Here is a 22,255-nt window from a genome sequence, read left to right as displayed (position 1 = left end):
TATTCTTCTTCTGTATTTCTACTGTCAGGTAATATTAAATGAGACCAGGAGGCTCCTGAAGACTTTGAGAGAAGAATTGTGAATGAAGATCCTGTGGGAGATATGAAAATTGTATGGAAGATTTTAAAGCTGCAGAGAGGGAAAAGCCAAGTGACTCAAGGAGGTTAATGTGCCCCCTTCCCCCCTCCCTTTTGCAGGAGGAAAAGAGCAAAACCCTCTGAGAATCTGCACCAAATCCAGGTTGTCTGCTCTGCAAAACACTGATGTACTCACCTGCAGAGAGGTCACAGACATACCCAGAGCAGCAACACTCCAAAGGCTCCTCTGCACTCCAGCAGAAACAGACAGGGAATAAAGACGTGTGGTTGCAATCAAATTATCCCTTCAAAGAAACAACAATAAATGCTGAACTTCCCAATTACAGGGGACATACAAACCTTGGAAACCATTAAGAACCACTTCTTCTGTTGATGAATTATCCAGAGTGCACAGAGCTATTTGCTGAGCTTCACTGTACTATGCTAATTATAAATTAATATATTACTCATTACACAGTCAGGCTCTACGGTCTACTAATGCAGTGCTGCAAAGAGCCAGGTTTAAAACATCCTCTGGTACTTTTATGATCTAGATGTTTAATTTACTTCTGTTCTGGCTTAAGTGCAACCAACATGTCATTCTTTCACAAAGAAATATCCCTGGCTCCATCCTACCTCCTCTGGGGCTCAGCAACATAGATGAAAGATGAAACTTAGAAAGGCTTTTTCAGTGCTAAGCACTTGCATGAGAAATTAACTAAAATAACATAACTTAAGACTAATTCTTGTGTTACTGATTTTTAAATCACTGTTTATCATGGCAGTGTGCTACAGTGCTTCACCTGAAGCTGTGTCCAGGGAAGGTGAGTGCCTGACACCCCCATGCTCAGGGGTAACTCTGGGTGAGATGGGGAGGCAGGGAAAGCATGAACATCCAAGCAGGACCCCCAGAGGGATGGGAAGAGAAGGGCAGAGCTGCTGGCACCTGAAATGGCTGTTTATTGGCATTGTTCTGACTCACTCTGCAACATCTGCATCCCCAGGCCTTGTGCCAGGCAACCTTGTGAAGAGGAACATCAGCCTCGAAGATAAGGAGAAAACTCTACATGGGTTTGTCTGGGAGGGTGAATAGGGGGAAATGGAGCCTCTTTCTTGGAAAACAGTCTTTAACACGGCATTGTTTCAGGGAGCATTCCTGCAGGAACGTGTTTATTTGTCAGACCATTCTTTCCACGCTGTGCTCAACATAACGGAAACAACAAATATCGAGCAGGTCACAGAAGTCAGTCTGGACACTGCCAATTGCTTCTTTCCAAGGAAAGCATCCTGGTGACTCAGCAGGATGGGGCACATTGGCAGTCCCACAGCGGGAGACGCATTTGCTGGAGAATCCAGTGATTTTCAGCCTTAATAACACGGTGATGTTGCACTCAGAATATCTAAAAGCAGGCCAGTGTGACCAGCAGCTGGACAGGGGTGCTGTGAGGGGAAGGCATCAGGAGCTGAGGAGAGGAGCCATGAATGCTGGAGAGGAGCTAGAGGGGAGTTGGCCTCAGGCTGGAAGGGTTGGTTTGAAAGGGACCTTAAAGATGAGTATTTCCAACCCCCCAGAAGGGACCTTAAAGATAACCTAGTACCACCCCTCACCATGGGAAGGGATGCTGCCCACTAGACCAGGTCCTGAAGGGTACTGAAAGAGCTTTAAAGTGTACTGAAGACCTTAAATCTTGGGATTAGAATCGGGAATATAGGTGCCACTGAGTCACTTCTGTCCTAATAACCTAGTACAGTGTGAAATCTCTGGCTGAAGAGGGCTAAAGCCTGGAGGGCTTCTCGGAGCTGCTTCTGCTTGTAACTTACAATGCAAAATCCCCGTGCTGACTGGAATCAGTGGTTCCTCTGTGAAACTGAGGCACGGGGGCACACGAATTTTAAGAAACAGCCTCAATTTAGCTTTACAGTAGGCAAGTACTGTGTTTTTCATCAGTTTTTTTTTTCTGTCACAGGAGCCCAGAGGCAGGGAGGTGCTTAGGTCAGGCTGTGCAGGCGATGGTGTTTACGCTGGCGACTCTTCCCCTCCCAGCCAGGGAGGATGTGCTGTTCTGCACCAGCTAAATCCGCATCCTGCTCACGCTGGAGCGCAGCATCCTGGGTGAAAGGGAGGGAGCGGTTCGGCGTTCAGCGCTCTCACGGTGTGTCTGTCCCTGCTCCTCTGGGCTGTTAATAGCTCTGCGGGTTATTAACAGGCCGGAACGGCCGGCGTGGGCTGAAGAGCGCGGCAGGGGGGGCAAAGCGCCCGGCGCTGGACGGGGATGCTGTCCCGGAGTAGGCGGCTCTGCTGGAACCGTGGGACGATCCAGCCAGGAAACTCACCTGCCGGCAAATCGCGTGGACAGGGCCAGCCTGCCCCAGCCGGGAAAACTTTCCCAGAGCGTTTTCTGCGTCGGGATGGTTCGTGTGCCCCGGGCTCCCGGCTGGGTGCCGGGTCCCTCGCCGGGAGAGCTCGACCTCCACCTCCACCCGGCTGCGGGATAACGGCGGGGTTCATTGCCCGGAGGGCTCGTTCCCCACCGGCTGCGGGGGTTCATTACCCGGAGGGCTCGTTCTCCACCGGCTGCGGGGGTTCATTGCCCGGAGGGCTCGTTCCCCACCGGCTGCGGGGGTTCATTGCCCGGGAGGGCTCGTTCCCCGCCGGCGGCAGGAGATGCGCGTACGCGCTGCGGCGCTGAGCTGCCGCGCCTGCTTCCCCCCCCGTACCGCTGCGGGGGGAGGCGGGGCTCGGCTCGGCTCGGCTCGGTTTGGCTCGGCTCGGCCCGGCTCGGGATGCTGCTGCGGGTGCGCGCTGCCGTGGCGCAGCTGGCGGCGGGGCTGGGCGCGGGGCCGGGCGCGCAGCCCCCCGCAGAACCGCGGGGCGCCGGGGCCGCCCGGGGATCGCCGCCGCCAGCCGCCTTCTGCCGGCCGGCCTTCCTGCAGCTGACCCCCGAGGAGCTGCGCCGCGCCGACGACCACGCGGGGCGGGCGGTGCAGAGCCCCCGCGACGGGCGCCGCCGCCTGCCCTGGAGCACGGGATACGCGGAGTGAGCGGGGCCGGGAGCGGCGGGGAGGGCACGGTGGCAGCCTTGGGGACGAAAGTGGGTCGCGGCGGGCGGTGAGCTGCGCCTGTCCCCTTTGCAGCAGCGGCGGCAGCGGGGAGCGGGCGCGGGGGTGCCCGTGATGGGGGAGCATCAGCGAGGGGCTGCGCCCATCCCCGAGGGGTTTAGGCTCTTCTGTCCGTTTGGTTTTCTGCGCTTTCTGCACAACAGCCGCTGTCATCGATGGGTACCGAGGGCGTGGGACTCATGAGGAGCAGGGAGCTGGGGATTTCTTGGGGGTGAGACTGCTTGAGACTTCCCCTTCAAGGACCTGGTTGTGTTCTTCTTTCACTAGCTGCGAGTTGCAGCCCTAACTGAAAGCGGGCGGGAAGGTCGGACTGTGAAGGCTTTTGCTGCTTATTGCTGTCAGCCACTCCCACACCCTTCCTCAAGCTGATCTTCCCGATATCCTAGAGAGCTTTATGAGATGTTGATTTGTGCGTGGAGATAGTGGGGTAGGCGTACCCAGAGTGAAAAAAACCCCTTTTTGGTGTCCCAAGAGTTCTTTCTGCAAACCACTTGGAAAGTCAGCCCAAAGAAAAATCACCCTGCTGTGTTTACAGCTTCTTCCTGTGAGCCCGTTCTGCAATCTAGACCTGAAATCTGCTGTGTCAGCACAGGCTGGGAAAAGTCAGTGCGAATCTTTCTGCAAAAGTTCTGCTGGTTTCACCGTCATCACCTTCTCCCCTCCTCCCCCGAGCCCCCTGCTCCCCCCAGGAGGTGATGGGACATGGGCGAGGCTGTGATTCTCTCTGTGTGTCCCAGGGGTGCATAGCTGAGGCTGATACAGGTTTTGGGACAATTATTCTGCTTGGGGCAGTGCCAGGGACCTTCAGCAAACCCAGTTTATTTCTGATCACTTCCCCTGGTAGGTGTGTGGACAACTGCTCCCCCCTGGACCCAGCTGTGGGTGGGACTCAGTGCTGCTCCTGGCCCCAGATCAACCCACACACCTGGTCTGAGACACCTGGGACAGGACAGGAGCGCCGTGCAGGGCATCCCTGGCATCTCTGGGGGCATGAGTGGAGGGGTGGGGTGGTCATGGGGGGAAGAAGTGCTGCGGGATGGCATTTGCTGGAGCATGATGTGGAAGAAAGGGCCTTTACACCTTTTTTCCTCCTGGCAGGGTGATAAACGCAGGGAAGAGCCAGCACAATGAGGACCAGGCGTGCTGTGAGGTGGTGTTTGTGGAGCAGAGGCCCAGCCCAAGGGGCTGGCTGCCGTCCAGGGAAGGCAGCGGGGAGCTGGATGGGGTGAGAGCTGTGGTGCTTCACAAGCAGGGGCATGACGGGGGGATGCCCAGCAGCAGGGCACGGGATGGGACACATGGCAGTGTGTGCACACTGGGGATTCCCTTGGTTCGTGGCCCTTCTCTCTGCCTGCTCCTACCATCCTCCATCCCCCTGTGGCACCACCAGGGCTGGCCCAGGGACACCAGTGGTGCCACATGCCCTGCTGGGCTGCAGAGGTGCCTGCTGTGCTGGCATCGTGGTGCCCCCCGTTCTGAGGCTGCCAGGGGCACCAGGTGTGTGACACAGGGCTGGGCTGCAGCCAGGGACCAGCTGTGTCCAGGCACCCTTGGTCAGCTGCCCCATTGCCTGAACTGAGACCTGTGACACTCGTGTCGCTGTCCTCAGCTGGTAGCCCCAGCTGCTCTGAATTCCCCACGCCATCTGCTGCCTTGCAGGCTCATTTAACCTTCCCTCTTCTCCCTGCAGGGCAGGAAAGGTTTTTATTTCCACTACTGGGCCTTGTTTGATGGCCACGCGGGCAGCGGTGCTGCTGTCATGGCTTCGGAGAGGCTGCACCTGCACATCTGTGAGCAGCTCCGGGACCTCGTGGAGATCCTGCAGGACCCCTCCCCACCTCCCATCTGCCTCCCACACGACGCACAGGGCGGTCCTGCAGATCCAAACCAGATGTCCCATGGCGAGGAGTGTGGGGAGGTCCTGAACGATGCTGTGCCACGGTTTCACCTGGAGAAAGCAGTGTCCCATGAGAGCCTGGTGATCGGTGCCATTGAGAATGCCTTTAAGCACATGGTGAGCATCCTCTGCCTGTGGGATCACCTAGAGCACCTCTTTGCTCTCTGTGTCTGCTGAAAGGCAGCTCTGCAGCAAGGAGGGGACTGCAGGGAGGGCTCCAGGCATGATGGACTCAGAGAGGGCTCTTGATGCTCTGCATTTTGAGCTTACAGAATGCACAGGCTTTGGGCTCTGGGCCTGTGTGGTGCAGAAGACTCCACTGCACTTTGTTCCAGAGGCCCACCTGCTCCCCTCCTGTATTGCTCTTTGCTGCCCCAGTGAAGCCACGTCCCTGGCTGCCCCAAAACACCCCTGGCCCCTCAAGCCCTGCAGCTGCTCCGTGGCAGTGTGGGGGGAGGTACCCTGGCTGGTCTCTGCTTCCCGCCTGGAGCTGAGGGGCTGCTGGAGCAGCCAGGTGCTGTGTGGGGCTGTCCCCCTAGCCTGCAGCCTCTGTGTCTCCCCAGGACGAGCAGATCGAGCGCGAGCGGGCGTCCCAGCACCTGCCCGGGGGGTGCTGTGCCCTGGCTGCCGTCTACCTCATGGGCAAGTTCTACGTGGCCAACGCTGGTGACAGCAGGTACAGCCCCACAGGGCAGCCCTCAGCTTTTGCTCTGAGGCTGGGGACACCCCAGTAGAGTGGGGTGAGGAACACCCAGATCCATGCCTGTCTGGGGGAGGGTGAAGGTGGCAGAACTGGGCAGAGTCACCCCCTGCCTGCTCCATGGCCCAGGGACAATGCACTCTGCTGTGATCTCTGTGTTTGCCAGGTACACAGGTAGGGCTAGAATTGCCTCCCAAAATCTGGGATGTGCTCCCTTCTTTCCTTTTCCTCTCTGCTACCCAGATGGCTCTGGGTGCCCTGGCCCCTGCTGCTGGTGCTGGCCTGGGCTGCAGGTTGGAGAGTGAAAATTGCGCTCAGCAAAGCTTTCAAAAATGTGCAAGAAGTCATTTTAGAGTACACTTCATAGCAGTGACCTGTTTCAGGAGAAGGACACAAATCTATGTGCAGTGGGAGCTTGGAGCCCAAGGACTTTCATTGCTGTGTGTATTTCCAGGGGTGGGCTACTGTCACTGCACCTGTGTGTGCCCCCAGCCCCACGCAAAGGAGGGCAGGTCCACCTTACACTAAAGGTGACTCGGCAGGTGAAGCTGGTTGGAACTGCCTTGTATTTATTATTGCATCAGAGAATGGTTTGGGTAGGAAAGGACCTTAAAGCTCATCTTGTTCCACCTCCTGCCATTTGCAGACACCTTCCAGCAGAGCAGGTTGTCCCACGCCCTGTCTGACCTGGCCTTGAACATTTCCAAGAACGGGGCAGCTGCAGTTGCTCTGGGTATTTACGGCAGGTTACCTTGTCCTCAGCAATGTCAGACCAGCAAACACAGGCTCTGGTCACTTGGCTGGGGCTGGATGTGCTCCCAGCTCTGGGACAGAGAAGGAGATCCCTCGTTTTGGGTGCAGGTCCCCCTCCATGGCAGCAGCAGCCAGCAGTGGCCATGCAGGATGTCAGCATGCACAGTCCTGAGGTTGTAACTGTGCCTCTGGAACAGCCTACATTGCCTTCTCAGGCATCAGACACTGCCAGAGCTGAGCCCAGCCTGGCCTCACATCACCAGAGGAGACTCACAGCCACCAGTGCTGGAGATCCTTGGGCCTACCATGACATCCAGAAACATCTCATAATCAGACCTTTATGTTTTCTTGAGACATTAAACTGTAAGAGCAGAGCCAGCAGCAAGTGGCAGTGCTGGTGTGGGATGGGCATGTGCCCCTGTCTCCTGCTGCAGGCAATTTCTGCCCCTGCTGTGTGCAGCTCCCCTCTAAAGGGAGCCTTTGTGCTGCTCCTTTTCTAACCACATTCTGTCCTTTGATTTGGTCTGCTTCATTCCCCTCTGCCCCATGCTTCTCTCCATTTTCCCTTCCTTCCTGCACAGGAGGGAGATGCCATGCCCTGCCCAGGGCGAGCAGTGAATCCAGGAAGCAGCTCCCACCTCAGGCGGGCAGAAGGGTGGGCAGCAGAGGGGAAGGGGTTGCACTAGTCCCGGGAATCAGCCCTGGAGAGCCAGGCTCAGCTCCTCTGCCAAATCTCCTTCTCTCTAATCTCATCCTTCCATGTTTCATTGCAGGGCCATTATCATCCGTAATGGGGAAATCATTCCAATGTCCAGGGAGTTTACTCCAGAGACAGAGAGGCAGAGGCTGCAGTTTTTAGTAAGAAAGACCTTTCTTCTAACCTCATTCCTGCTGAAACACCTCCTGGCCTCTTCCCAGTCCCCTGTGCTGCCTGCTGGGCTGCTGCCACGGTGGGTTCTGACCCGAGGGCAGCCCCATGGCTGGGACCTGCTGCTGGCACTCGTCCCTCCCAGACTGCTTCCTGGGATGGGAGGAGGCACTGGGATGCAGGGAGCTGGCGTGGGGGCATCTTGTGGCTGGCAGAGCCTGGTTTGCTGTGTCAGAGGAGCTGCAGTGCTCCTGCTCAGCCCTACTTTCTTTCCTGGCTGCTCCCCAGAGAGTCATAGCTGATGTTTGCCAACATCAGGGTTTTTGTCTTTTGCCCTGAAAGCTCTCTGTCCCTCTCCTGGATGAACCCCCTGGTGCCACCCAGGGAGACTCTTTAAGGTTATAAAGACCTCTCTGAGAGCAGCACAGGGGAGGAGGAGTTTGTGTTGGAGAAGGTCTTGCTGGATGAAATTTCCTGGCTTGCAATGTACTTGGAAAAACACTGAGGCGTTTTTTCTGGAATCTATTTTTGAATGACCGAGAGGAGGGAACTGCTGTGATCAGAATCCTCCTGAGCTGGCTGCGAGGGGCAGGGCACAGGCTGGGGACAGGCACACGCTGTTCTGCCACATGATGCTGAGGCTGTGGTCAGGGCTCCCCAGAGTGGGCTGGGGGTCTCCTCTGCGCCAAGCCCTTGCCATCCCATCTTCCCATGGGATCTCCTCTTCTCTTCCTGCTTTTCTTTCCCCTTCAGCATTTTCCAGCACTCCCTGGTCCCCTCCACACTGTGCTCCATGAGGGCTTGGGGCTGCCCTGGGCAGGGCTCTGTGCTGCTGCTTGTCCCTTGTCACGGTCACAGCTGGGACTCTGTTTCAGAAGAGACCCATCACTCTTTTCCTTGGGTGATTGCCATGCCCTGCACTGAACTGGGATCCTGGAGATCTGCAGCTATGGCTCTTTCTTGGTAAATTCCAGCTTCTCCTGGAATGTGCTGGGGTTTGATCCCTCTTGGAGATCTTTATTTCCCAGAACTCTCCATGCAAAAGCTTCACCTCCTTGCTGAGTGCTGGCATGGCTGTCCTCAGCTCCAGTTTCCCCTCTGGCTTAGCACAGGTGGCAGTTTGAAGCTGCTTTAGCAGCACCTATCCGAGTGGCTCCGGAGCAGCCGATGCTCTCCCACCAAGGAATGTTGCAGCTGAAGTGCCTGTGGATGTGGATCCTGCTCTGGGCAGGGCTGGATCCACAGAGCCTGCTCTCCCAGCCCTGGGGCTGAGCCAGCACTCCTTCCTGCAGGCTGTGCTCAGGCCCGAGCTGCTGGGGAAGGAGTTCACGGCCCTGGAGTTCCCCCGCAGGGTGCAGCCCAAGGAGCTGGGGAAGAAGATGCTCTACAGGGACCAGGACATGAATGGCTGGTAACCCCCAACCCCTGGTGGCACTGGGCTCATCTCTGGCATGCCATCCCATGGGCAGGGGCTCTGGCACACCCGGTGCCCAGGTCCCAAGTGGTCAGGGAGGTGCTTCACCTGCTGACACCTTGTCTCTGGCTTATTTTAACCAGGGCTTACAAAAAGATAGAAGAGGATGACCTGAAGTTTCCACTTATCTTTGGGGAAGGCAAAAAGGTAAAGTACTGTGGCAGAAGCTTGGCAAGGTTGTTTCCTGCCTGCTCTCACTGTTTTGGGGGACTCTAGACCATTTTTGGGAGTGCTGTCATCACCAATTCTCAGCTGGGAATAGAATTGGAGATAAAGCTGCTTACAGTCCTCTTTTGATTCCACCATTCTCCAGGCTCGGATGATGGCCACCATTGGGGTCACAAGGGGCCTGGGAGACCACGACCTCAAGGTGTTCAGCTCCAACATCCACATCAAGCCTTTCCTGTCCTGCTTCCCCGAGGTAAGCCTGGCTGCCAGCAGCTTGGCACCCAGGGGTCCCTGCAAAGGCCAGAGCCACTCGGCAGGCCCAGACCCACGACGTGGCCAGGGCAGCAGGAGCCTCCTCTGCCTCTCTGCCTCTCACCCTCGCGTCTTGCCCCGTTTTCTGCCAGGTCAGGGTTTATGACCTCACGCAGTACGAGCACTGCCCTGATGACGTTCTGGTGCTGGGCACCGACGGGCTCTGGGACGTCACCAATGACAAGGAGGTGGCAGGAGTGGTGATGGAGGTGCTGGCCAGCTACGAGCCCAACGACCCGTGCAGGTGGGCAGGGGGACAGGCACGCTGTGCACCCCAGCACCTCCCCTGGCCTGGCTCCTCGGAGCGGTGCTGTGGCCACGCATCCCTCTGGGCTCCACAGAGTGCATTGCTCCCCTGGATGGGCACATCTGAGCCTGATCTCTCCAAGGGACCCTTTCCTGCAGCTCTAGCTGCTCCCTCCTTGCCAGGGTGCTCTCTCAGGGGTCTGGGGTCAGTGCTGAGCTGTGCTCTCTCTGCTGTGCAGGTACACCATGGTGGCCCAGGAGCTGGTGGTGCGCTCACGGGGCGTGCTGAAGGAGCGTGGCTGGCGGCTGGCCAATGACAAGCTGGGCTCTGGAGATGACATCTCTGTTTTTGTGATCCCCCTGGGTGGCCCTGGCAACTACACGTGATGCTGAACGAGCCTGGGGCAGCGGGGCTCAGCTTGCCTGGGTGGAGACGCTGTGGAGAGGGACGCTGGGGCTACCTCAGGGCCATGCCTCCTCTAAGCACTCGTTTCTTGAGCCAACTGAAAGAAGTGTAAGAAACCTGGAGCCTCAGTGCCCCTGTCCAGAGCATCCCCCTCCACGTGCTTGCATCCCAGTCCCAGGTGGAGATGGAGAGGCCTTGGATAGAGTGTGAGCACTGGGCTCAAGGGATGTTTTCATGCTGCTACTTTCTCAATGCTGTGAAAAGCCTGAAGGCTCCTTGGCCCCTCAGCATGTCCTTTGCCTCTTGCCATGGCTGTGCTGACTGCAGCCCCGTGTGACAGCCGTGGGGCTGCTGGGGCACTCACACCTGCTGCAGCCACCCCCAGCTCCTGCCCTGGGGTGCTTTGGCCAGCGACACTGGAGCTGCTGTCGGAGGTGGGAGCTGGGGCTCAGATGGGATGAGACTGGGAGTAAAGTCCCACAGGCAGCTGGGCAGTGCCAAGCCTGGCACAAGTCCAGTGTGGCCCCACAATGGCCATCCCAGCCTTGTGCTCCCCATTTTCAGCCCCTCACACCTTCATTCTGTCACAGACTTTGTCTCAGCCTCCAGTGTGGGAGATTGGAGCAGTGGCCAAGCTCTGCTGTGCACCCAGAGCCCTGAGGAGGGAAAAGCAATTGCACCAGCACTGGCTGTGCCACAGGCTCTGCCCCGTCCTCTCATGCCTTGGGTGGCTGCAGTGCTTCTGGAGCCAATTATTTATTAACTGCAGAGCTGAGCTGGGAAATGTCTAAATCCTTTCTTGGTAAAAGACTCTCATAGAGGGGAGTCTATGAATGTATGTCTGCATCTTGGAGTGGCTCTGAGTTAGCAGCCTCACACAGAGCAGCCCTATTCAGGTGAGCTTAACAGCTTAACTGCACTGGATCTGCTTAGCCCAGGGCTGGGAACCCACAGGAAAAGCAGCTTGGTGTGACCAGGGCAGGGAAAGACAGCTCCCATATTTTCCTTAATGATCTCAGAACTGGCGCAGAGGGGAGCTGAGCACTGGATTTTTGCATCACACACGTCTCTAACCTGGAGCATCCACATCCCAGACCGCTGCAGAGTCCTAAACTGTGAGGGATGGTCCCATCCTGGCAGTGTGGGGAGGGGAGAGCTGGGCCATGGTCCCTTGTTTGGGAAAGGCTCTGTGGCACCAGAAGTTTGTCTCCTGTCACTGGGTGCAGCCAGCTCCCATCAAGTGTCACCTCTAGTGAATGTTGTTTGTATCCTGTAACCAGTGGGATGTAAATAAACTGGGGGCACACAATGGAAAGTGAAAGTTATGCACAAGATTTGAACCAGCTGGCACCCATGCTGAAGGGAGTGCTGCTGGGGCTGGGAGCTGTCCTTGTGTAGCACTGTGTGTTTAAATAAAGACTTTGCCACTCGCAGCCCTACTTCAAAGTCTTTCTTTGCAGAGCTCCCGCAAAGACGACTTACCGAAAAGCCAATTAGCTCTGATTAATTTATGTAGGCAGGCAAACCGGCAGAGCCACGTGTGCTGCTGTCCATCTGCCCTTGGACAGAGCCTGTGCAGCATCCATCCAGCACCCTCGGGCAGGGGGAGCTGCTGGGGTGCTGCCAGCGTGGGGGGTTTGGATCCCTGGATCTGGCTGGGGGGTTTGGATCCCTGGATCTGGCTGAGAGGCACAGCAGTGGCCAGTCCGGTGGGAACAGGAACACCACTCACGGAATGGAAGGGAGAAGGGATAATGGTTTTCCTGTCTGCGGGGGAGGGAGTGGGGCAGGCTGCGGCTCCGAGGAATGTGACCGTCCCTCCCCGGAGTTCAGGCACTCCAGCAGCAGCTGCTTCTGCCTCGAGGGTGGGCTGCCTGCTGGAAACATCCACCGGGTACCCCTGCTAGTCCCGGTGCTCTCTTCACGGGTTTGCACAGCCCTGTTCCCCTGGCACATTCCTTTTCATGCTGGTGGCTGAGAACCGGCTCTGCTTTTCCAGGTCACTGCCCGGCTGTTGGATAAGACAAGGAGGCAGTGGCTGCTGTATTTAAAGCTTCCTCTGTGGTTCCCTTTTTTACTAAGGAAACATTTCCTTTGGAACCCGCTCCTGGCCTGGGGCTTGATAAATAAAGAAAAATAGTCTGCAAGCCCTTAAAATAGCAGCGGTTTATGAGCCTGGGTCCGGGCCAGGCTCCTGGGGCTGCCTTTCCCTGGCTGCAGCTGGATGGGGGGGAGCAGCCGCCTGTGCCCCCTCCCACAGCCCGTGGTGGGCACGGGGAGCCGGGCCCCCCCCGTGGCACTGGGGTCACCTTAACGGGGCACAGCACGGCACGGCCCCGCTCTGCCACCCCTGCAGGGACCCTGGGGACAGGGCACGGCCCCAGCACCGGGGTCGGTCCGGCTGCCGGAACCGGGCACGGGGTTTGAGGGCAGCAGCTCAGCCCTCCCGGCAGCCGGGGTCGCCCCCTCCCACCGGGCCGCGGGAACCCGAACCGGTGAAACCCCGAACCGCGGGCTCCGGGGGGAACAAACACCGGGGGAAACAAACACCGAGGGGCTCCGGGGGGAACAAACACCGGGGGCTCCGGGGGAACAAACACCGGGGGAAACAAACACCGAGGGGCTCCGGGGGGAACACACACCGGGGGCTCCGGGGGGAACACTGGGGGGCTCCGGTGTCCCGGAGGGGCGGGGGCAGCGCTGGAAAGGGCTCGGCTCTGTTCCGCTCGACTCGGCTCGGTACAGCCCATCACGGCACGGCCCCGCACGGTTCGGCTGGCTCGGCACAGTCCATCACGGCACAGCCCCGCACGGCACGGCTCGGCACGGCCCCCGCAGCCGCTCCGCCCCCCGCGGGCGGCCCCGTTCGGGGCGGTGCCGGAGCAGCGCAGCGGGGCCGGAGCGGAGCGGGACGGGAGCGGCGGAGAGAGGTGCGGGTCTGGGGGCACTGCCGGGGCGGGGGCTCTGGTGAGGAGTGGGGCAGAGCTGCGATCCGGGGAGCTGCGGGCTGGGTTACTGCCTGTGATGGGTCCGAGTTACTGGTGGAGTCCGGACAAACAGGGCTGTGTTACTGGTGCGGCTTGGGGGAGCTGGGAGCAGGGTTTGCTCCATGGGTTTGGAGGGACTGACAGCTAGGGTTACCGGTGGGATGTGGGGTCACTGATCCTGGTGAGGTGTGGGCTCAGAGGTGGGGTTACTGGGGTTACTGCTGGGATGTGGGGTCACCGATCCTGCTGAGGTGTGGCTCAGAGCTGGGGCTGTGGGCTGTGGGGTCCGTGCAGGGGTGCGGCAGTGGGCCATAGGGGCACGGCTCGGCACGGCCCCGCACGGCACAGCCCCGCACGGCACAGCCCATCACGGCACGGCTCGGCACGGCCCCCGCAGCCGCTCCGCCCCCCGCGGGCGGCCCCGTTCGGGGCGGTGCCGGAGCAGCGCAGCGGGGCCGGAGCGGAGCGGGACGGGAGCGGCGGAGAGAGGTGCGGGTCTGGGGGCACTGCCGGGGCGGGGGCTCTGGTGAGGAGTGGGGCAGAGCTGCGATCCGGGGAGCTGCGGGCTGGGTTACTGCCTGTGATGGGTCCGAGTTACTGGTGGAGTCCGGACAAACAGGGCTGTGTTACTGGTGCGGCTTGGGGGAGCTGGGAGCAGGGTTTGCTCCATGGGTTTGGAGGGACTGACAGCTAGGGTTACCGGTGGGATGTGGGGTCACTGATCCTGGTGAGGTGTGGGCTCAGAGGTGGGGTTACTGGGGTTACCGGTGGGATGTGGGGTTACTGGGGTTACTGCTGGGATGTGGGGTCACCGATCCTGCTGAGGTGTGGCTCAGAGCTGGGGCTGTGGGCTGTGGGGTCCGTGCAGGGGTGCGGCAGTGGGCCATAGGGTGGGGGGTGGCCCAGCAGGGCTGCTGGGTGGGGTGCAGCGGGGCAGGGTGGGGTGGGTGGGGGTCCCTGGGTGTGGTGAGGGATGGGTCAGCTGTGCCTCAGTCGCTGCAGGCTGTCATTCCTTGAGGGTGGCCTTGGGGCTGTGGGTCCCAGCTTGCAGTTGACCCCCGGCAGTGCCTGAGCTGGGATGAGAGCCTGGGGCTGCTGCCCCATCCCACATCCCTCCCCACAACCCCACTCCAGCAGTGTCCCTGTGTACAGCCCTGCCCATGGAGTGGCTGCTCTGTGTTTTCTTCAGAAAGAGGGAAAAAAGTTCCCTTTCCTTACTGCTGAGCTCATTCTTAAACATTTATATTAGGGGGGTTTGTGGGGAGGGGAAATAATTGTGTAATGTCTTAGGAGCAGGGGAGCATTCCAAAAGCATGACTGCGTGGCCTTTTCCAGTGCTAGCAGTCTGGCAGCCAAGTCTCCCAGTGGCCAACCTCCCTAAAGGCAGCCCCAGCCTCCCAACAGCCCCGGGAGAACGGGACTGTGATCCCTGGGACTGATCCCTGGGGCTGTGATCCCTGGGGCTGTGATCCCTGGGGGGCTGGCAGCAGGGGCCTGGCTGAGCCCCCCAGGCTGACATCCCTGGGAAAGTGTTCCAGGGAAAACTGGAGGCTGGAGCTGGAGGATTGGCTGCCTGTGTGTCGTGGGCACCAGTTGCATTTTGTTTCTATTTTGCCAAGTGCTTTTGGTGTCCAAACAGTTCCAGTTCATGCCCAGCTCCTCCTCCTCAGCTCAGGTAGAGACTGCATGAGATTTTGCGGACTTTCCCTGGCATCCAGGCTCCTGACAGCTACAGCTTCTCCGGGGAAAGGTGTAAGTGGAAAATAAGCCAAGTCACTGTCTTCCAACAGGTATCAGGAGTGTTTAACCAGGCTCAGCTCCCGAGTTGGCACTGGACAGGAGCACTGACATGAAAAGTAAGGAGCTGCATTAGCAAACTGATCGGCGCTGGGGCAGGCGGGCGCTGCACGAGTGAGTGCAGGCATCTGCTGAGATTGTGGCGTGTGGTTTGGAGCTTTCAGCAAGACACTGGTGCTGCCGTGAGGCTGGGAAGGCTGTCACTGCTGCAGGAGGTAAAATAAGAACATGGCATGATGTCCTTTGGAAAAGGAGGTAAGGGCAGGCAGCTTTTCCCTCAATGCTCAAACACTTGTGGTTTGAGCTTTGTTTAGGCTTTCAAATTCTTCTGTTCCAAGTTCCTTTCTCTGTTTTGCTTGTGGATGCTTTTTGTGGGATTTAGCAATGAAAATGAGCCAGCCTGGACACTCTGCTCCGGGTCTGGGTCTGGACAGTTGCCCCTTGCCACTGGAGTGTGTGTTAAGCCCAGCCTGCCTGGTTGTGCCCAAAGAATATCTCAAAAAAAAATGGGTAAAGTCTAAACTTGAGCACTGGGTTGAGCTCCTGTTTTGACAATCCCTTGTTTGGCTGTAGCAGCTCTAGAGGTCTGAGGAAGGTTTCAGGCAGCCCTCTCAGTGGTAAATACAGACATTTTCCGTGGTGCTGGGTGGTTTTGGCAGCAGAGGCAGGCAGGTGAGCCAGGAGGGTGGGAGCAGCAGCAGTGCTGGGTGGGGGTCAGCCCGGGGTGCCAGCGAGGGCTGGGGGCTCAGGGCTGGGGGCTCAGGGCTGGTCTGTGATGCACAAACAGCACAGCTCAGCCAGCCTGGGGGATGGAGCAGTGTTAAAATCCAGGTGCTGCTTTGCCAAAGCCACTTGGATTGAGCTGCCAGGAGCCCACGCTCTGCCCTGCCCATTGCACTGCCCCTCAGCACCACTGTTTGCTTCCAGCCCTTTTTGGAAATTTTTTCTGCCTTTCAGCCCTAATGATTCTGTGATCTGCAGTAAGAATCCCTCTGGTGCTTGCAGGGCTGGGGCACTTGTCCTGTACTGCCTTGGCTTAGGTGTCTCAGCAAATAAAATTCCCCACAGTGGGCATTCCTGTGGGGCTTCAATTTGGAAGTTTACTTGTTTTATCATTGTGAGTCCAAACTGCTAAAACCATTTCTGCAGTGGAGCTGCCCCACAGCCCTGGGGGTGTCCCTGCCAAGGGGCTGCTCCCAGCACAGCTCTCTCCCCCAGCCCTGCCCAGGTTTCAGAGCTGTGCCTCTGGCCAGGGCTGTGATCCCTGGTGTGACCGGTCTGACCAGGGTGGGGCCCTCAGCAGTGCTGGGGAATTTCTGCTTTAGAACAAAACCCCTCTGTTACCTCTAGGAAGTCGAGTCTGGCCAAGGAGGTTCATTGAAAGATTTCTGTCCCTGCTTGGAGCCCTTCAAAGCATTAACATCTTTCTCTGCTATTCCTGAGTCCCCATAGCAGACACTGGATGATGGACACATCCTGCTGCCAGAGGAATTCCCTGTATCCTGCTCAGCAGGAACTTCACATGTTGAGGCACAAAGCTGGGAGAGACCAGCAACGCCAGGGCTGCCCTGGAGCCTGGCTGATTTTATGGTGACGGCTTTGGAACAGTTGCTGGGAAAGTAGAACAGAGAAATCTGGGTTTATGCTGCAGTCTTTGGTGAGCTGAAGGAGATTTTGCTCAGGATGTGGCTGGTGCTGGCAGTGGTGGCACAGATTAAACCCACAGCCATCCCCGTGGGGCCCAGCAGGTGCAGGACAGTGCAGGAGGGGAGCCCTGTGGGCTTTGCCAGTGGGAAATGCTGGCACACAGTTGCTGCTCCCTTTTGTTTTCCCCATGGATGAGCAGGAGGCATCTGCAGCGGGGCCCTGGGAGTGCTGCTCACACCCAAGAGCTGCCAGGGTGCATTGCCAGCGTGGTCTGGGCAGTGCTGGCTGTATTTTGGGGTGGTTGGCACTTTGCAGACTTTAAAATCTCAGCTTTCGTGTCTGTTGTGGATGACTGTGTGCTTTTAATCGTTTGGCAGTTGTAGCAAAGCTGTCCTCAGATTATCACAGAATCCCAGAGTGGTTTGGGTTGGGAGGGACCTTAAAGCTCATCCCATCCCATCCCTGCCATGGCAGGGACACCTCCCACTGCCCCAGGGGCTCCCAGCCCTGCCCAGCCTGGCCTTGGGCACTGCCAGGGATCCAGGGGCAGCTACAGGTTCTCTGAGCAGCCTGTGCCAGGGCCTCACCATCCTCTCAGGGAATAATTTCTTCTGGAAGGGGCTCTGAGGTCTCCCCAGAGCCTTCTCTTCTCCAGGCTGAGCACCCCCAGCTCTCCCAGGCTGGCTCCAGAGCAGCTTGGTGTTCTCCCTGTGTTGGGGCCCCCAGCTCTGCAGGTGGGGTCTCACTGAGGGGCAGAATTCCCCCTCCCTTGCTGCCCACCCTGGGGGATCAGCCCTGCACACTGGGGTGTTTCTGGGCTGCCAGTGAGTGCTGCTGTGTCACGTTGAGCTTCTCATCCACCAGCACCCCCAAGTCCTTCCTCTCTGGGCTGCTCCCACTTAATTCTTCTGCATTTGTACTTGGGATTGTCCTGTTTGTCTTCATGAAGTTGTCTTCATGTTTTCCACTCTTTTTATCTGCTCATAATCTGGCAGCAGTGCAAACAGAATCCTCATCCCAGGGTCTGGCCTCATCCTGCTGAGCAAGAAGAGCATCCCCTGGCAAAGCAGCTCATCTCTCCTGGAACAGAGAGCTGCTGGCAGCTGGCACTGGTGCTGTGCCAGCTGCACTGGTGCTGTGCCAGCTGCTGGGCCCAGGGCAGGGCTGGGGCACCCAGCCGACCCCTCGGGCTCACAGCTCCTGCAGCTCCTTGCCCTGCTCGCCTTCGCACAGCAGCTCTGGATTAGTAATGGGCTATTTCTGGATGGCTCTCCTGAGTAATGGAATGAATTGTGCTGGGATTTTGGGTGGGGACAGTGCCTCTGCCCTGTGAGTCACCGCTGGGCTCCGCGCCGGGCGCGGGCAGGGAGGACCTGGGGCCGTGGGAAGGAGCTCTGCCTGTGGGGACCCTGCTCAGCCTGGGGCAGGAGCAGTGCACCCTGCTCGGCTTGGGTTCCAGGGCAGAGTCTGCAGGCTGGGCATGGGCAGAGCCTGGTGTCTGTCTGTCTGTCCTGGAGCGGATGTTTGTCCTTGGGCATCTCCTGCTCCTCACGCTGCAGGCGTTGTCAGCTGTGGGTGAGATATTGGCACGGCCCAAAACGCCTTTCCTCTTGGAGATAGGGAGCCACAAAGCAGCACATCATGTTTTGCTGTGGGCAAAGGAGCTTTGTGTCCAAGTAAACAGGCTTCCTTCTCCCTGAGCTGTTTTCTGTGCTCTGGACATGCTGCTGGAAAAGGACGAGCCTCTGGTCAGAGAAGGATGGTTTGCAGCAAGGGTTGGACTTGTGCATCCTGGAGGTCTTTTCCAGCCTTAATGATTCTGTGGGACTGTGGGTTTGCCTGGCCCAGCAGGGCAGGAGCAGCAGGGCATGAGGAACAGGGACAGGAGCTGTTTCCCCCCATGCTCAGCACTTACCTCCCTCAAAAGTGCCCCTGGTTCCTCAAACGGACCCTTTGGAGCACCTTTTCCTTTTTTCTCTGACTTCAGTGTTGCACAAATGTGCTCACCTTCCTGTAGCCTTGCTCCTCCCCTGGGATGTGTGCCTGGCACCAAGGATCCCAGCTGAGGAATGTCCCCTCTCCCGGATGCAGCCCTTGATGCTCACTCTTCTCACCTTACAAGTGCCAGCTTTCTATTTTTATCGGCAGCTCCAGAGCACTCAGCAGCCATGACCCATTCCTGCCTCAGCCAGTGAGCCACAATGCTGGGAAGCTGCAAAGATCCATGGCTCCAGCAGGGACTGGCCCAGGATGGGTGGAAACTCTCTCTCTTTTGCCCAAAGCATTGGGCAGTGTGAGTTGTGAAACTGGGGTGGTTCCTGGGCTCTGTGTGACAGAGGTGACCTGCCAGGCACATCAATGAGACAAGCAGGTCTGCAGCTGCCTTTGCAATGTGAGTGAGCCATTCAGGCTCATTTATTAATCCTTCGCTTGCAGCTAATTATGATGCAGCCAGACTTCTGATTTACCTTTTTCCTCCCTTTTCTGTTGGCTCAGGGTGAGGGTGGGATCGCTGGGGCAGGGGCAGATTCCTGGCCTTTGTTAAGGCTCAGTGTGAGTGCCCTGGCCAGGTTTGCGATATTCTGGCCTTCCCAAAGTGGTGCCAGTGACGCTGCAGTGATCCAGCACGGTGCACTCCCAGCAGCTCGGTGCCTCAGCACTGCTGTGTTTGTCCTTCCCACGGAGTTGTTTCCTGTGGACCTTCCCCAGGCTCCCAGCATGAACGGCTCCTTCCCACCCTGCTGCCTGAGCAGAGGGTTTGGGGAGGGATAGCACTGAGGGGGAAGGCATGGAACATCCCTGCCTTCAGGAGAGGCTTCGTGATCACCTGCAGCTTCCCCCAGAGCAGTGTAAATTTTCAGGGACTAAACCCTGACATGTCATTCCCAGGCTCTCTGCAGGGACAGGGGATGTGCTGAAGGCATGTGAGGAGTAGGACAGGCTCTTAGGACTGGGAATCTGGGGATGGAAAAGAGATTTTGGTCACAAGGCTGGGGAGGGATGTGATCCCACTACGGCTGATTTTCTCATGCTCATTCAGACGCTGTGCCAGGCGTTTTGTGGCATTGTCCTGGCTGGTTCCCAGGCTCAGCTGTAAACCCCTTTTGAAAGTGAGGGATGCAAAGGCATGCTTTTCCTTGCAGAACTGCATCCTTTTCCCGTGGGGAGAAAGCTGCCTGCTTTGTCGTGGGGTCTCAGCTCTGTTTGCTGAGTGATGACTGGCAGCTTCTCCCGCTGCCAGTGCCAGCGGCAGCTCTCTTGGTTCCATGGCAAAGGCTCCTTTTGCAGACAGGCTGGGATGGGGCCAGCCATGCCGGGTGCCAGGCACACAGGTCCTGCTTGCCCAGACCTCCAGGCGCTTGGCTTGGTGTGTTCCAGCTGCTGATCAGATTATTTGGGGTCTGGTGAGCATGCTGGGGTGAAATGCGAAGCACAGTTTCTGCCCTGAAGAATTTATAATTTAAAATAAACCCAGCATGTGCATGGAACTGTGAGATTGTCTAAAATCCTGGTTGCCTGGGTGGTAGCACAGCAAAACCAGGGAGGGTTGGATGTCTGGGGAAGGCAGAGTGGTTTGTCACCTCCCACAAGGTCCCTGTGTGCAGCCACAGCTGGGATGGTTCCCCCAGCCACAGCAGCAGTGCTGGGTGCAATGGTTCAGTCAGGCCACTTCTTGTGGTGCCCGTGGGCTGATGTGTGTGGGAGCTGGAGGGGAGTTTGGCAGAGGGTTGGGACCTTCTGTCCAGTCAGTCACTGGCAGCTCACGGTGGGATGTGCCCAGGTGCTCGTGTCTGGCATCTCCCAGGCTGTTGGGCACAGGAATTTGGGGGGCCGGGAGCATGAGCTGCCCGTGCTGCTCTGTCCTGCTCATCTGCTCGTGTCCCCACAGCGATGGCAGCCATCAGGAAGAAGCTGGTGATTGTGGGAGATGGTGCCTGTGGAAAGACGTGCCTGCTGATCGTGTTCAGCAAAGACCAGTTCCCCGAGGTCTACGTGCCCACGGTGTTTGAGAACTACATTGCTGACATAGAGGTGGATGGGAAGCAGGTAAGGGCCATTGCCATTCCTGTCCCCTTGCTCTGTGTCCCCTGCTGGCAGTGCCACTGCCCAGTGCTTGCTCTGTGTGCCTGGAGGCACCTGCACACACAGAGGAGCCCAAGGCTCCAGCCTTTCTGGGTCACCCTGAGCCTGCCCCAGTTTGAGGAAGAGCACAGCTGCACCTGAGGAGGATAAATCTGTCACTCCTGGCCTGCAGAGCCTCTGAGCCATGTCCTTGTCCCCTCCCAGGTTGAGCTGGCCCTGTGGGACACAGCAGGACAGGAGGACTATGACAGGCTGCGGCCCCTCTCGTACCCGGACACAGATGTCATCCTCATGTGCTTCTCCATCGACAGCCCGGACAGCCTCGGTAGGGACTGGGGGTCCCACAGGGCCCGGTGCTGCTACTGAACCCCCTGGGGTCTGGGGAACCCCCGAGCTGCCCCTCCAGGATGCCAGAGCCTTCCCTTCATCCCCTGATCTTGTGTGCACTTCAGGGCAGCGCTGGCAACTCCAGTGCTGACTGGGCAAGGTCGTGGAGAGGGGGTGCTGTGGGGGGAGCCCTCCCTGCTCCAACGGGAAAAGCCTGGGGCTGGTTTCTCTGAGCAGGCCGTGGGGCAGCAGCCCCTCAGCTCACAGGATTCCCTGTGTGCTTGTTGTAGAGAACATCCCTGAGAAGTGGACGCCAGAGGTGAAGCACTTCTGCCCCAATGTGCCCATCATCCTGGTGGGGAACAAGAAGGACCTGCGCAACGACGAGCACACGCGGCGGGAGCTGGCCAAGATGAAGCAGGTGGGGACAGCCCTGGGTGTGGATCTGCCCGTGCCAGATCCTGTGGATCTGCCCGTGCCAAGATGAAGCAGGTGGGGACAGCCCTGGGTCCCCCAGGCAGCCACTTCTGCCCGTGCAGAGATCCTGGCTGCAAGGGCTGGATGCCCCAAGGGCAGTGGCTGTTGTGTTCCGGCAATGTTTCCAAGCCCTCTTTTCACTGCTTCCTAGGAGCCGGTGAAGCCAGAGGAGGGGAGGGACATGGCCAACAGGATCAACGCCTTTGGGTACCTGGAGTGCTCGGCCAAGACGAAGGAGGGCGTGCGGGAGGTGTTTGAGATGGCCACCCGTGCCGGGCTGCAGGTGCGCAAGAACAAGAAGCGCAGAGGCTGCCCGCTGCTGTGAGCGCCTGGCTGCCCCCGGAGGGACTGCTGCCAGGCAGCCCCAGCAGCGCCTCGTGGTGCCACCACCTGCCCTGAACCCTCTGCACCAGAGCTGCCACCCATGCTCGCAGGGTGTCCCTGCGACATTCCAGGGCCGTGAGGGGCCAGTGCCTTCAGCGCCTGCTGCTCTCCGTGGGCCGGGTGCTCGTGTCGCTCCCGTGTCGCCCCGTTTTGTACTGAGCTCCCTGGTTTTGCCTTCCCCGTGGGCATTGCTGCGGCGTTCACTCTCTTTCCCCGGCTCTGGGCAGGTGCCACAGGAGCAGGAGGCGCCGGTCACAGCTCACATGTGCCAGGCCCTTGGTGTGCTGTGCCTGCCCTCCTCGGCCGTGCAGGCAGCGCCCAGCAGCGTTACAGACTGGCCTGGGCAGTTCTGGCCCTGCCTGAGCAGAGCTGGGCTCAGCTGCTGCCAGCAGCTCCTCCCGGGACGCGTGCCCAGCTCTGCCGGTGTCGCCGCCTGCGAGTCTGCCTCGGTCGTGGGCTTGGCAGCACTAAACCCAACTGCTTAATTGGGAGAATAAATGCAAACTGGTATTTTAGTAATTATAACTTTGCT

The 22,255-nt window shown here is 58.5% G+C and overlaps 2 protein-coding genes across 7 annotated transcripts; both read left to right on the top strand.

The window, feature by feature from the left end:
* Positions 1 to 2,167: 2,167 nt before the first annotated feature.
* On the top strand, positions 2,168 to 10,352 carry PPM1J (protein phosphatase, Mg2+/Mn2+ dependent 1J). Of its 2 annotated transcripts, none has more exons than XM_039695905.1 (10): positions 2,168 to 3,115; positions 4,296 to 4,422; positions 4,888 to 5,211; positions 5,658 to 5,770; positions 7,321 to 7,405; positions 8,708 to 8,826; positions 8,973 to 9,036; positions 9,203 to 9,310; positions 9,462 to 9,613; positions 9,855 to 10,352. In XM_039695905.1, the coding sequence occupies exons 1-10, from the start codon at positions 2,862 to 2,864 to the stop codon at positions 10,000 to 10,002; spliced, it is 1,494 nt and encodes a 497-aa protein (XP_039551839.1). In that variant the 5' UTR covers positions 2,168 to 2,861; the 3' UTR covers positions 10,003 to 10,352. The 2 variants fall into 2 exon arrangements, with proteins under 2 accessions (XP_039551839.1, XP_039551840.1); XM_039695906.1 differs by lacking the exon at positions 2,168 to 3,115 and adding an exon at positions 3,123 to 4,041.
* A 2,551-nt stretch (positions 10,353 to 12,903) lies between these two features.
* On the top strand, positions 12,904 to 22,248 carry RHOC (ras homolog family member C). Of its 5 annotated transcripts, none has more exons than XM_039695854.1 (6): positions 12,904 to 12,951; positions 14,799 to 14,864; positions 20,342 to 20,499; positions 20,740 to 20,860; positions 21,153 to 21,283; positions 21,491 to 22,248. In XM_039695854.1, the coding sequence occupies exons 2-6, from the start codon at positions 14,858 to 14,860 to the stop codon at positions 21,662 to 21,664; spliced, it is 591 nt and encodes a 196-aa protein (XP_039551788.1). In that variant the 5' UTR covers positions 12,904 to 12,951; positions 14,799 to 14,857; the 3' UTR covers positions 21,665 to 22,248. The 5 variants fall into 5 exon arrangements, with proteins under 5 accessions (XP_039551788.1, XP_039551786.1, XP_039551789.1 ...); XM_039695852.1 differs by having other exon boundaries at positions 12,912 to 12,951; positions 14,799 to 15,060; XM_039695855.1 differs by lacking the exon at positions 12,904 to 12,951 and adding an exon at positions 13,424 to 13,497 and having other exon boundaries at positions 14,799 to 15,020.
* Positions 22,249 to 22,255: the final 7 nt, after the last annotated feature.

Source organism: Passer montanus, unplaced genomic scaffold (genome assembly GCF_014805655.1).
Source record: "Passer montanus isolate IOZ18808 unplaced genomic scaffold, ASM1480565v1 scaffold93, whole genome shotgun sequence".
Taxonomy (NCBI): Eukaryota; Metazoa; Chordata; class Aves; order Passeriformes; family Passeridae; genus Passer; species Passer montanus.
The sequence above is the reverse complement of the archived record's forward strand: the minus strand, read 5'-3'. Positions and strand labels throughout refer to the sequence as shown.

Coding starts and splice junctions, on each gene's coding strand:
- RHOC (XM_039695852.1), top strand. CDS start 15,039: ATGATGTCCTTTGGAAAAGGAG. Junction 20,861..21,152: donor CGACAGCCCGGACAGCCTCG/GTAGGGACTGGG, acceptor TGCTTGTTGTAG/AGAACATCCCTGAGAAGTGG. Junction 21,284..21,490: donor AGCTGGCCAAGATGAAGCAG/GTGGGGACAGCC, acceptor ACTGCTTCCTAG/GAGCCGGTGAAGCCAGAGGA.
- PPM1J (XM_039695905.1), top strand. CDS start 2,862: ATGCTGCTGCGGGTGCGCGCTGCCGTGGCGCAGCTGGCGGCGGGGCTG. Junction 8,827..8,972: donor GACCAGGACATGAATGGCTG/GTAACCCCCAAC, acceptor TATTTTAACCAG/GGCTTACAAAAAGATAGAAG. Junction 9,037..9,202: donor TCTTTGGGGAAGGCAAAAAG/GTAAAGTACTGT, acceptor ACCATTCTCCAG/GCTCGGATGATGGCCACCAT.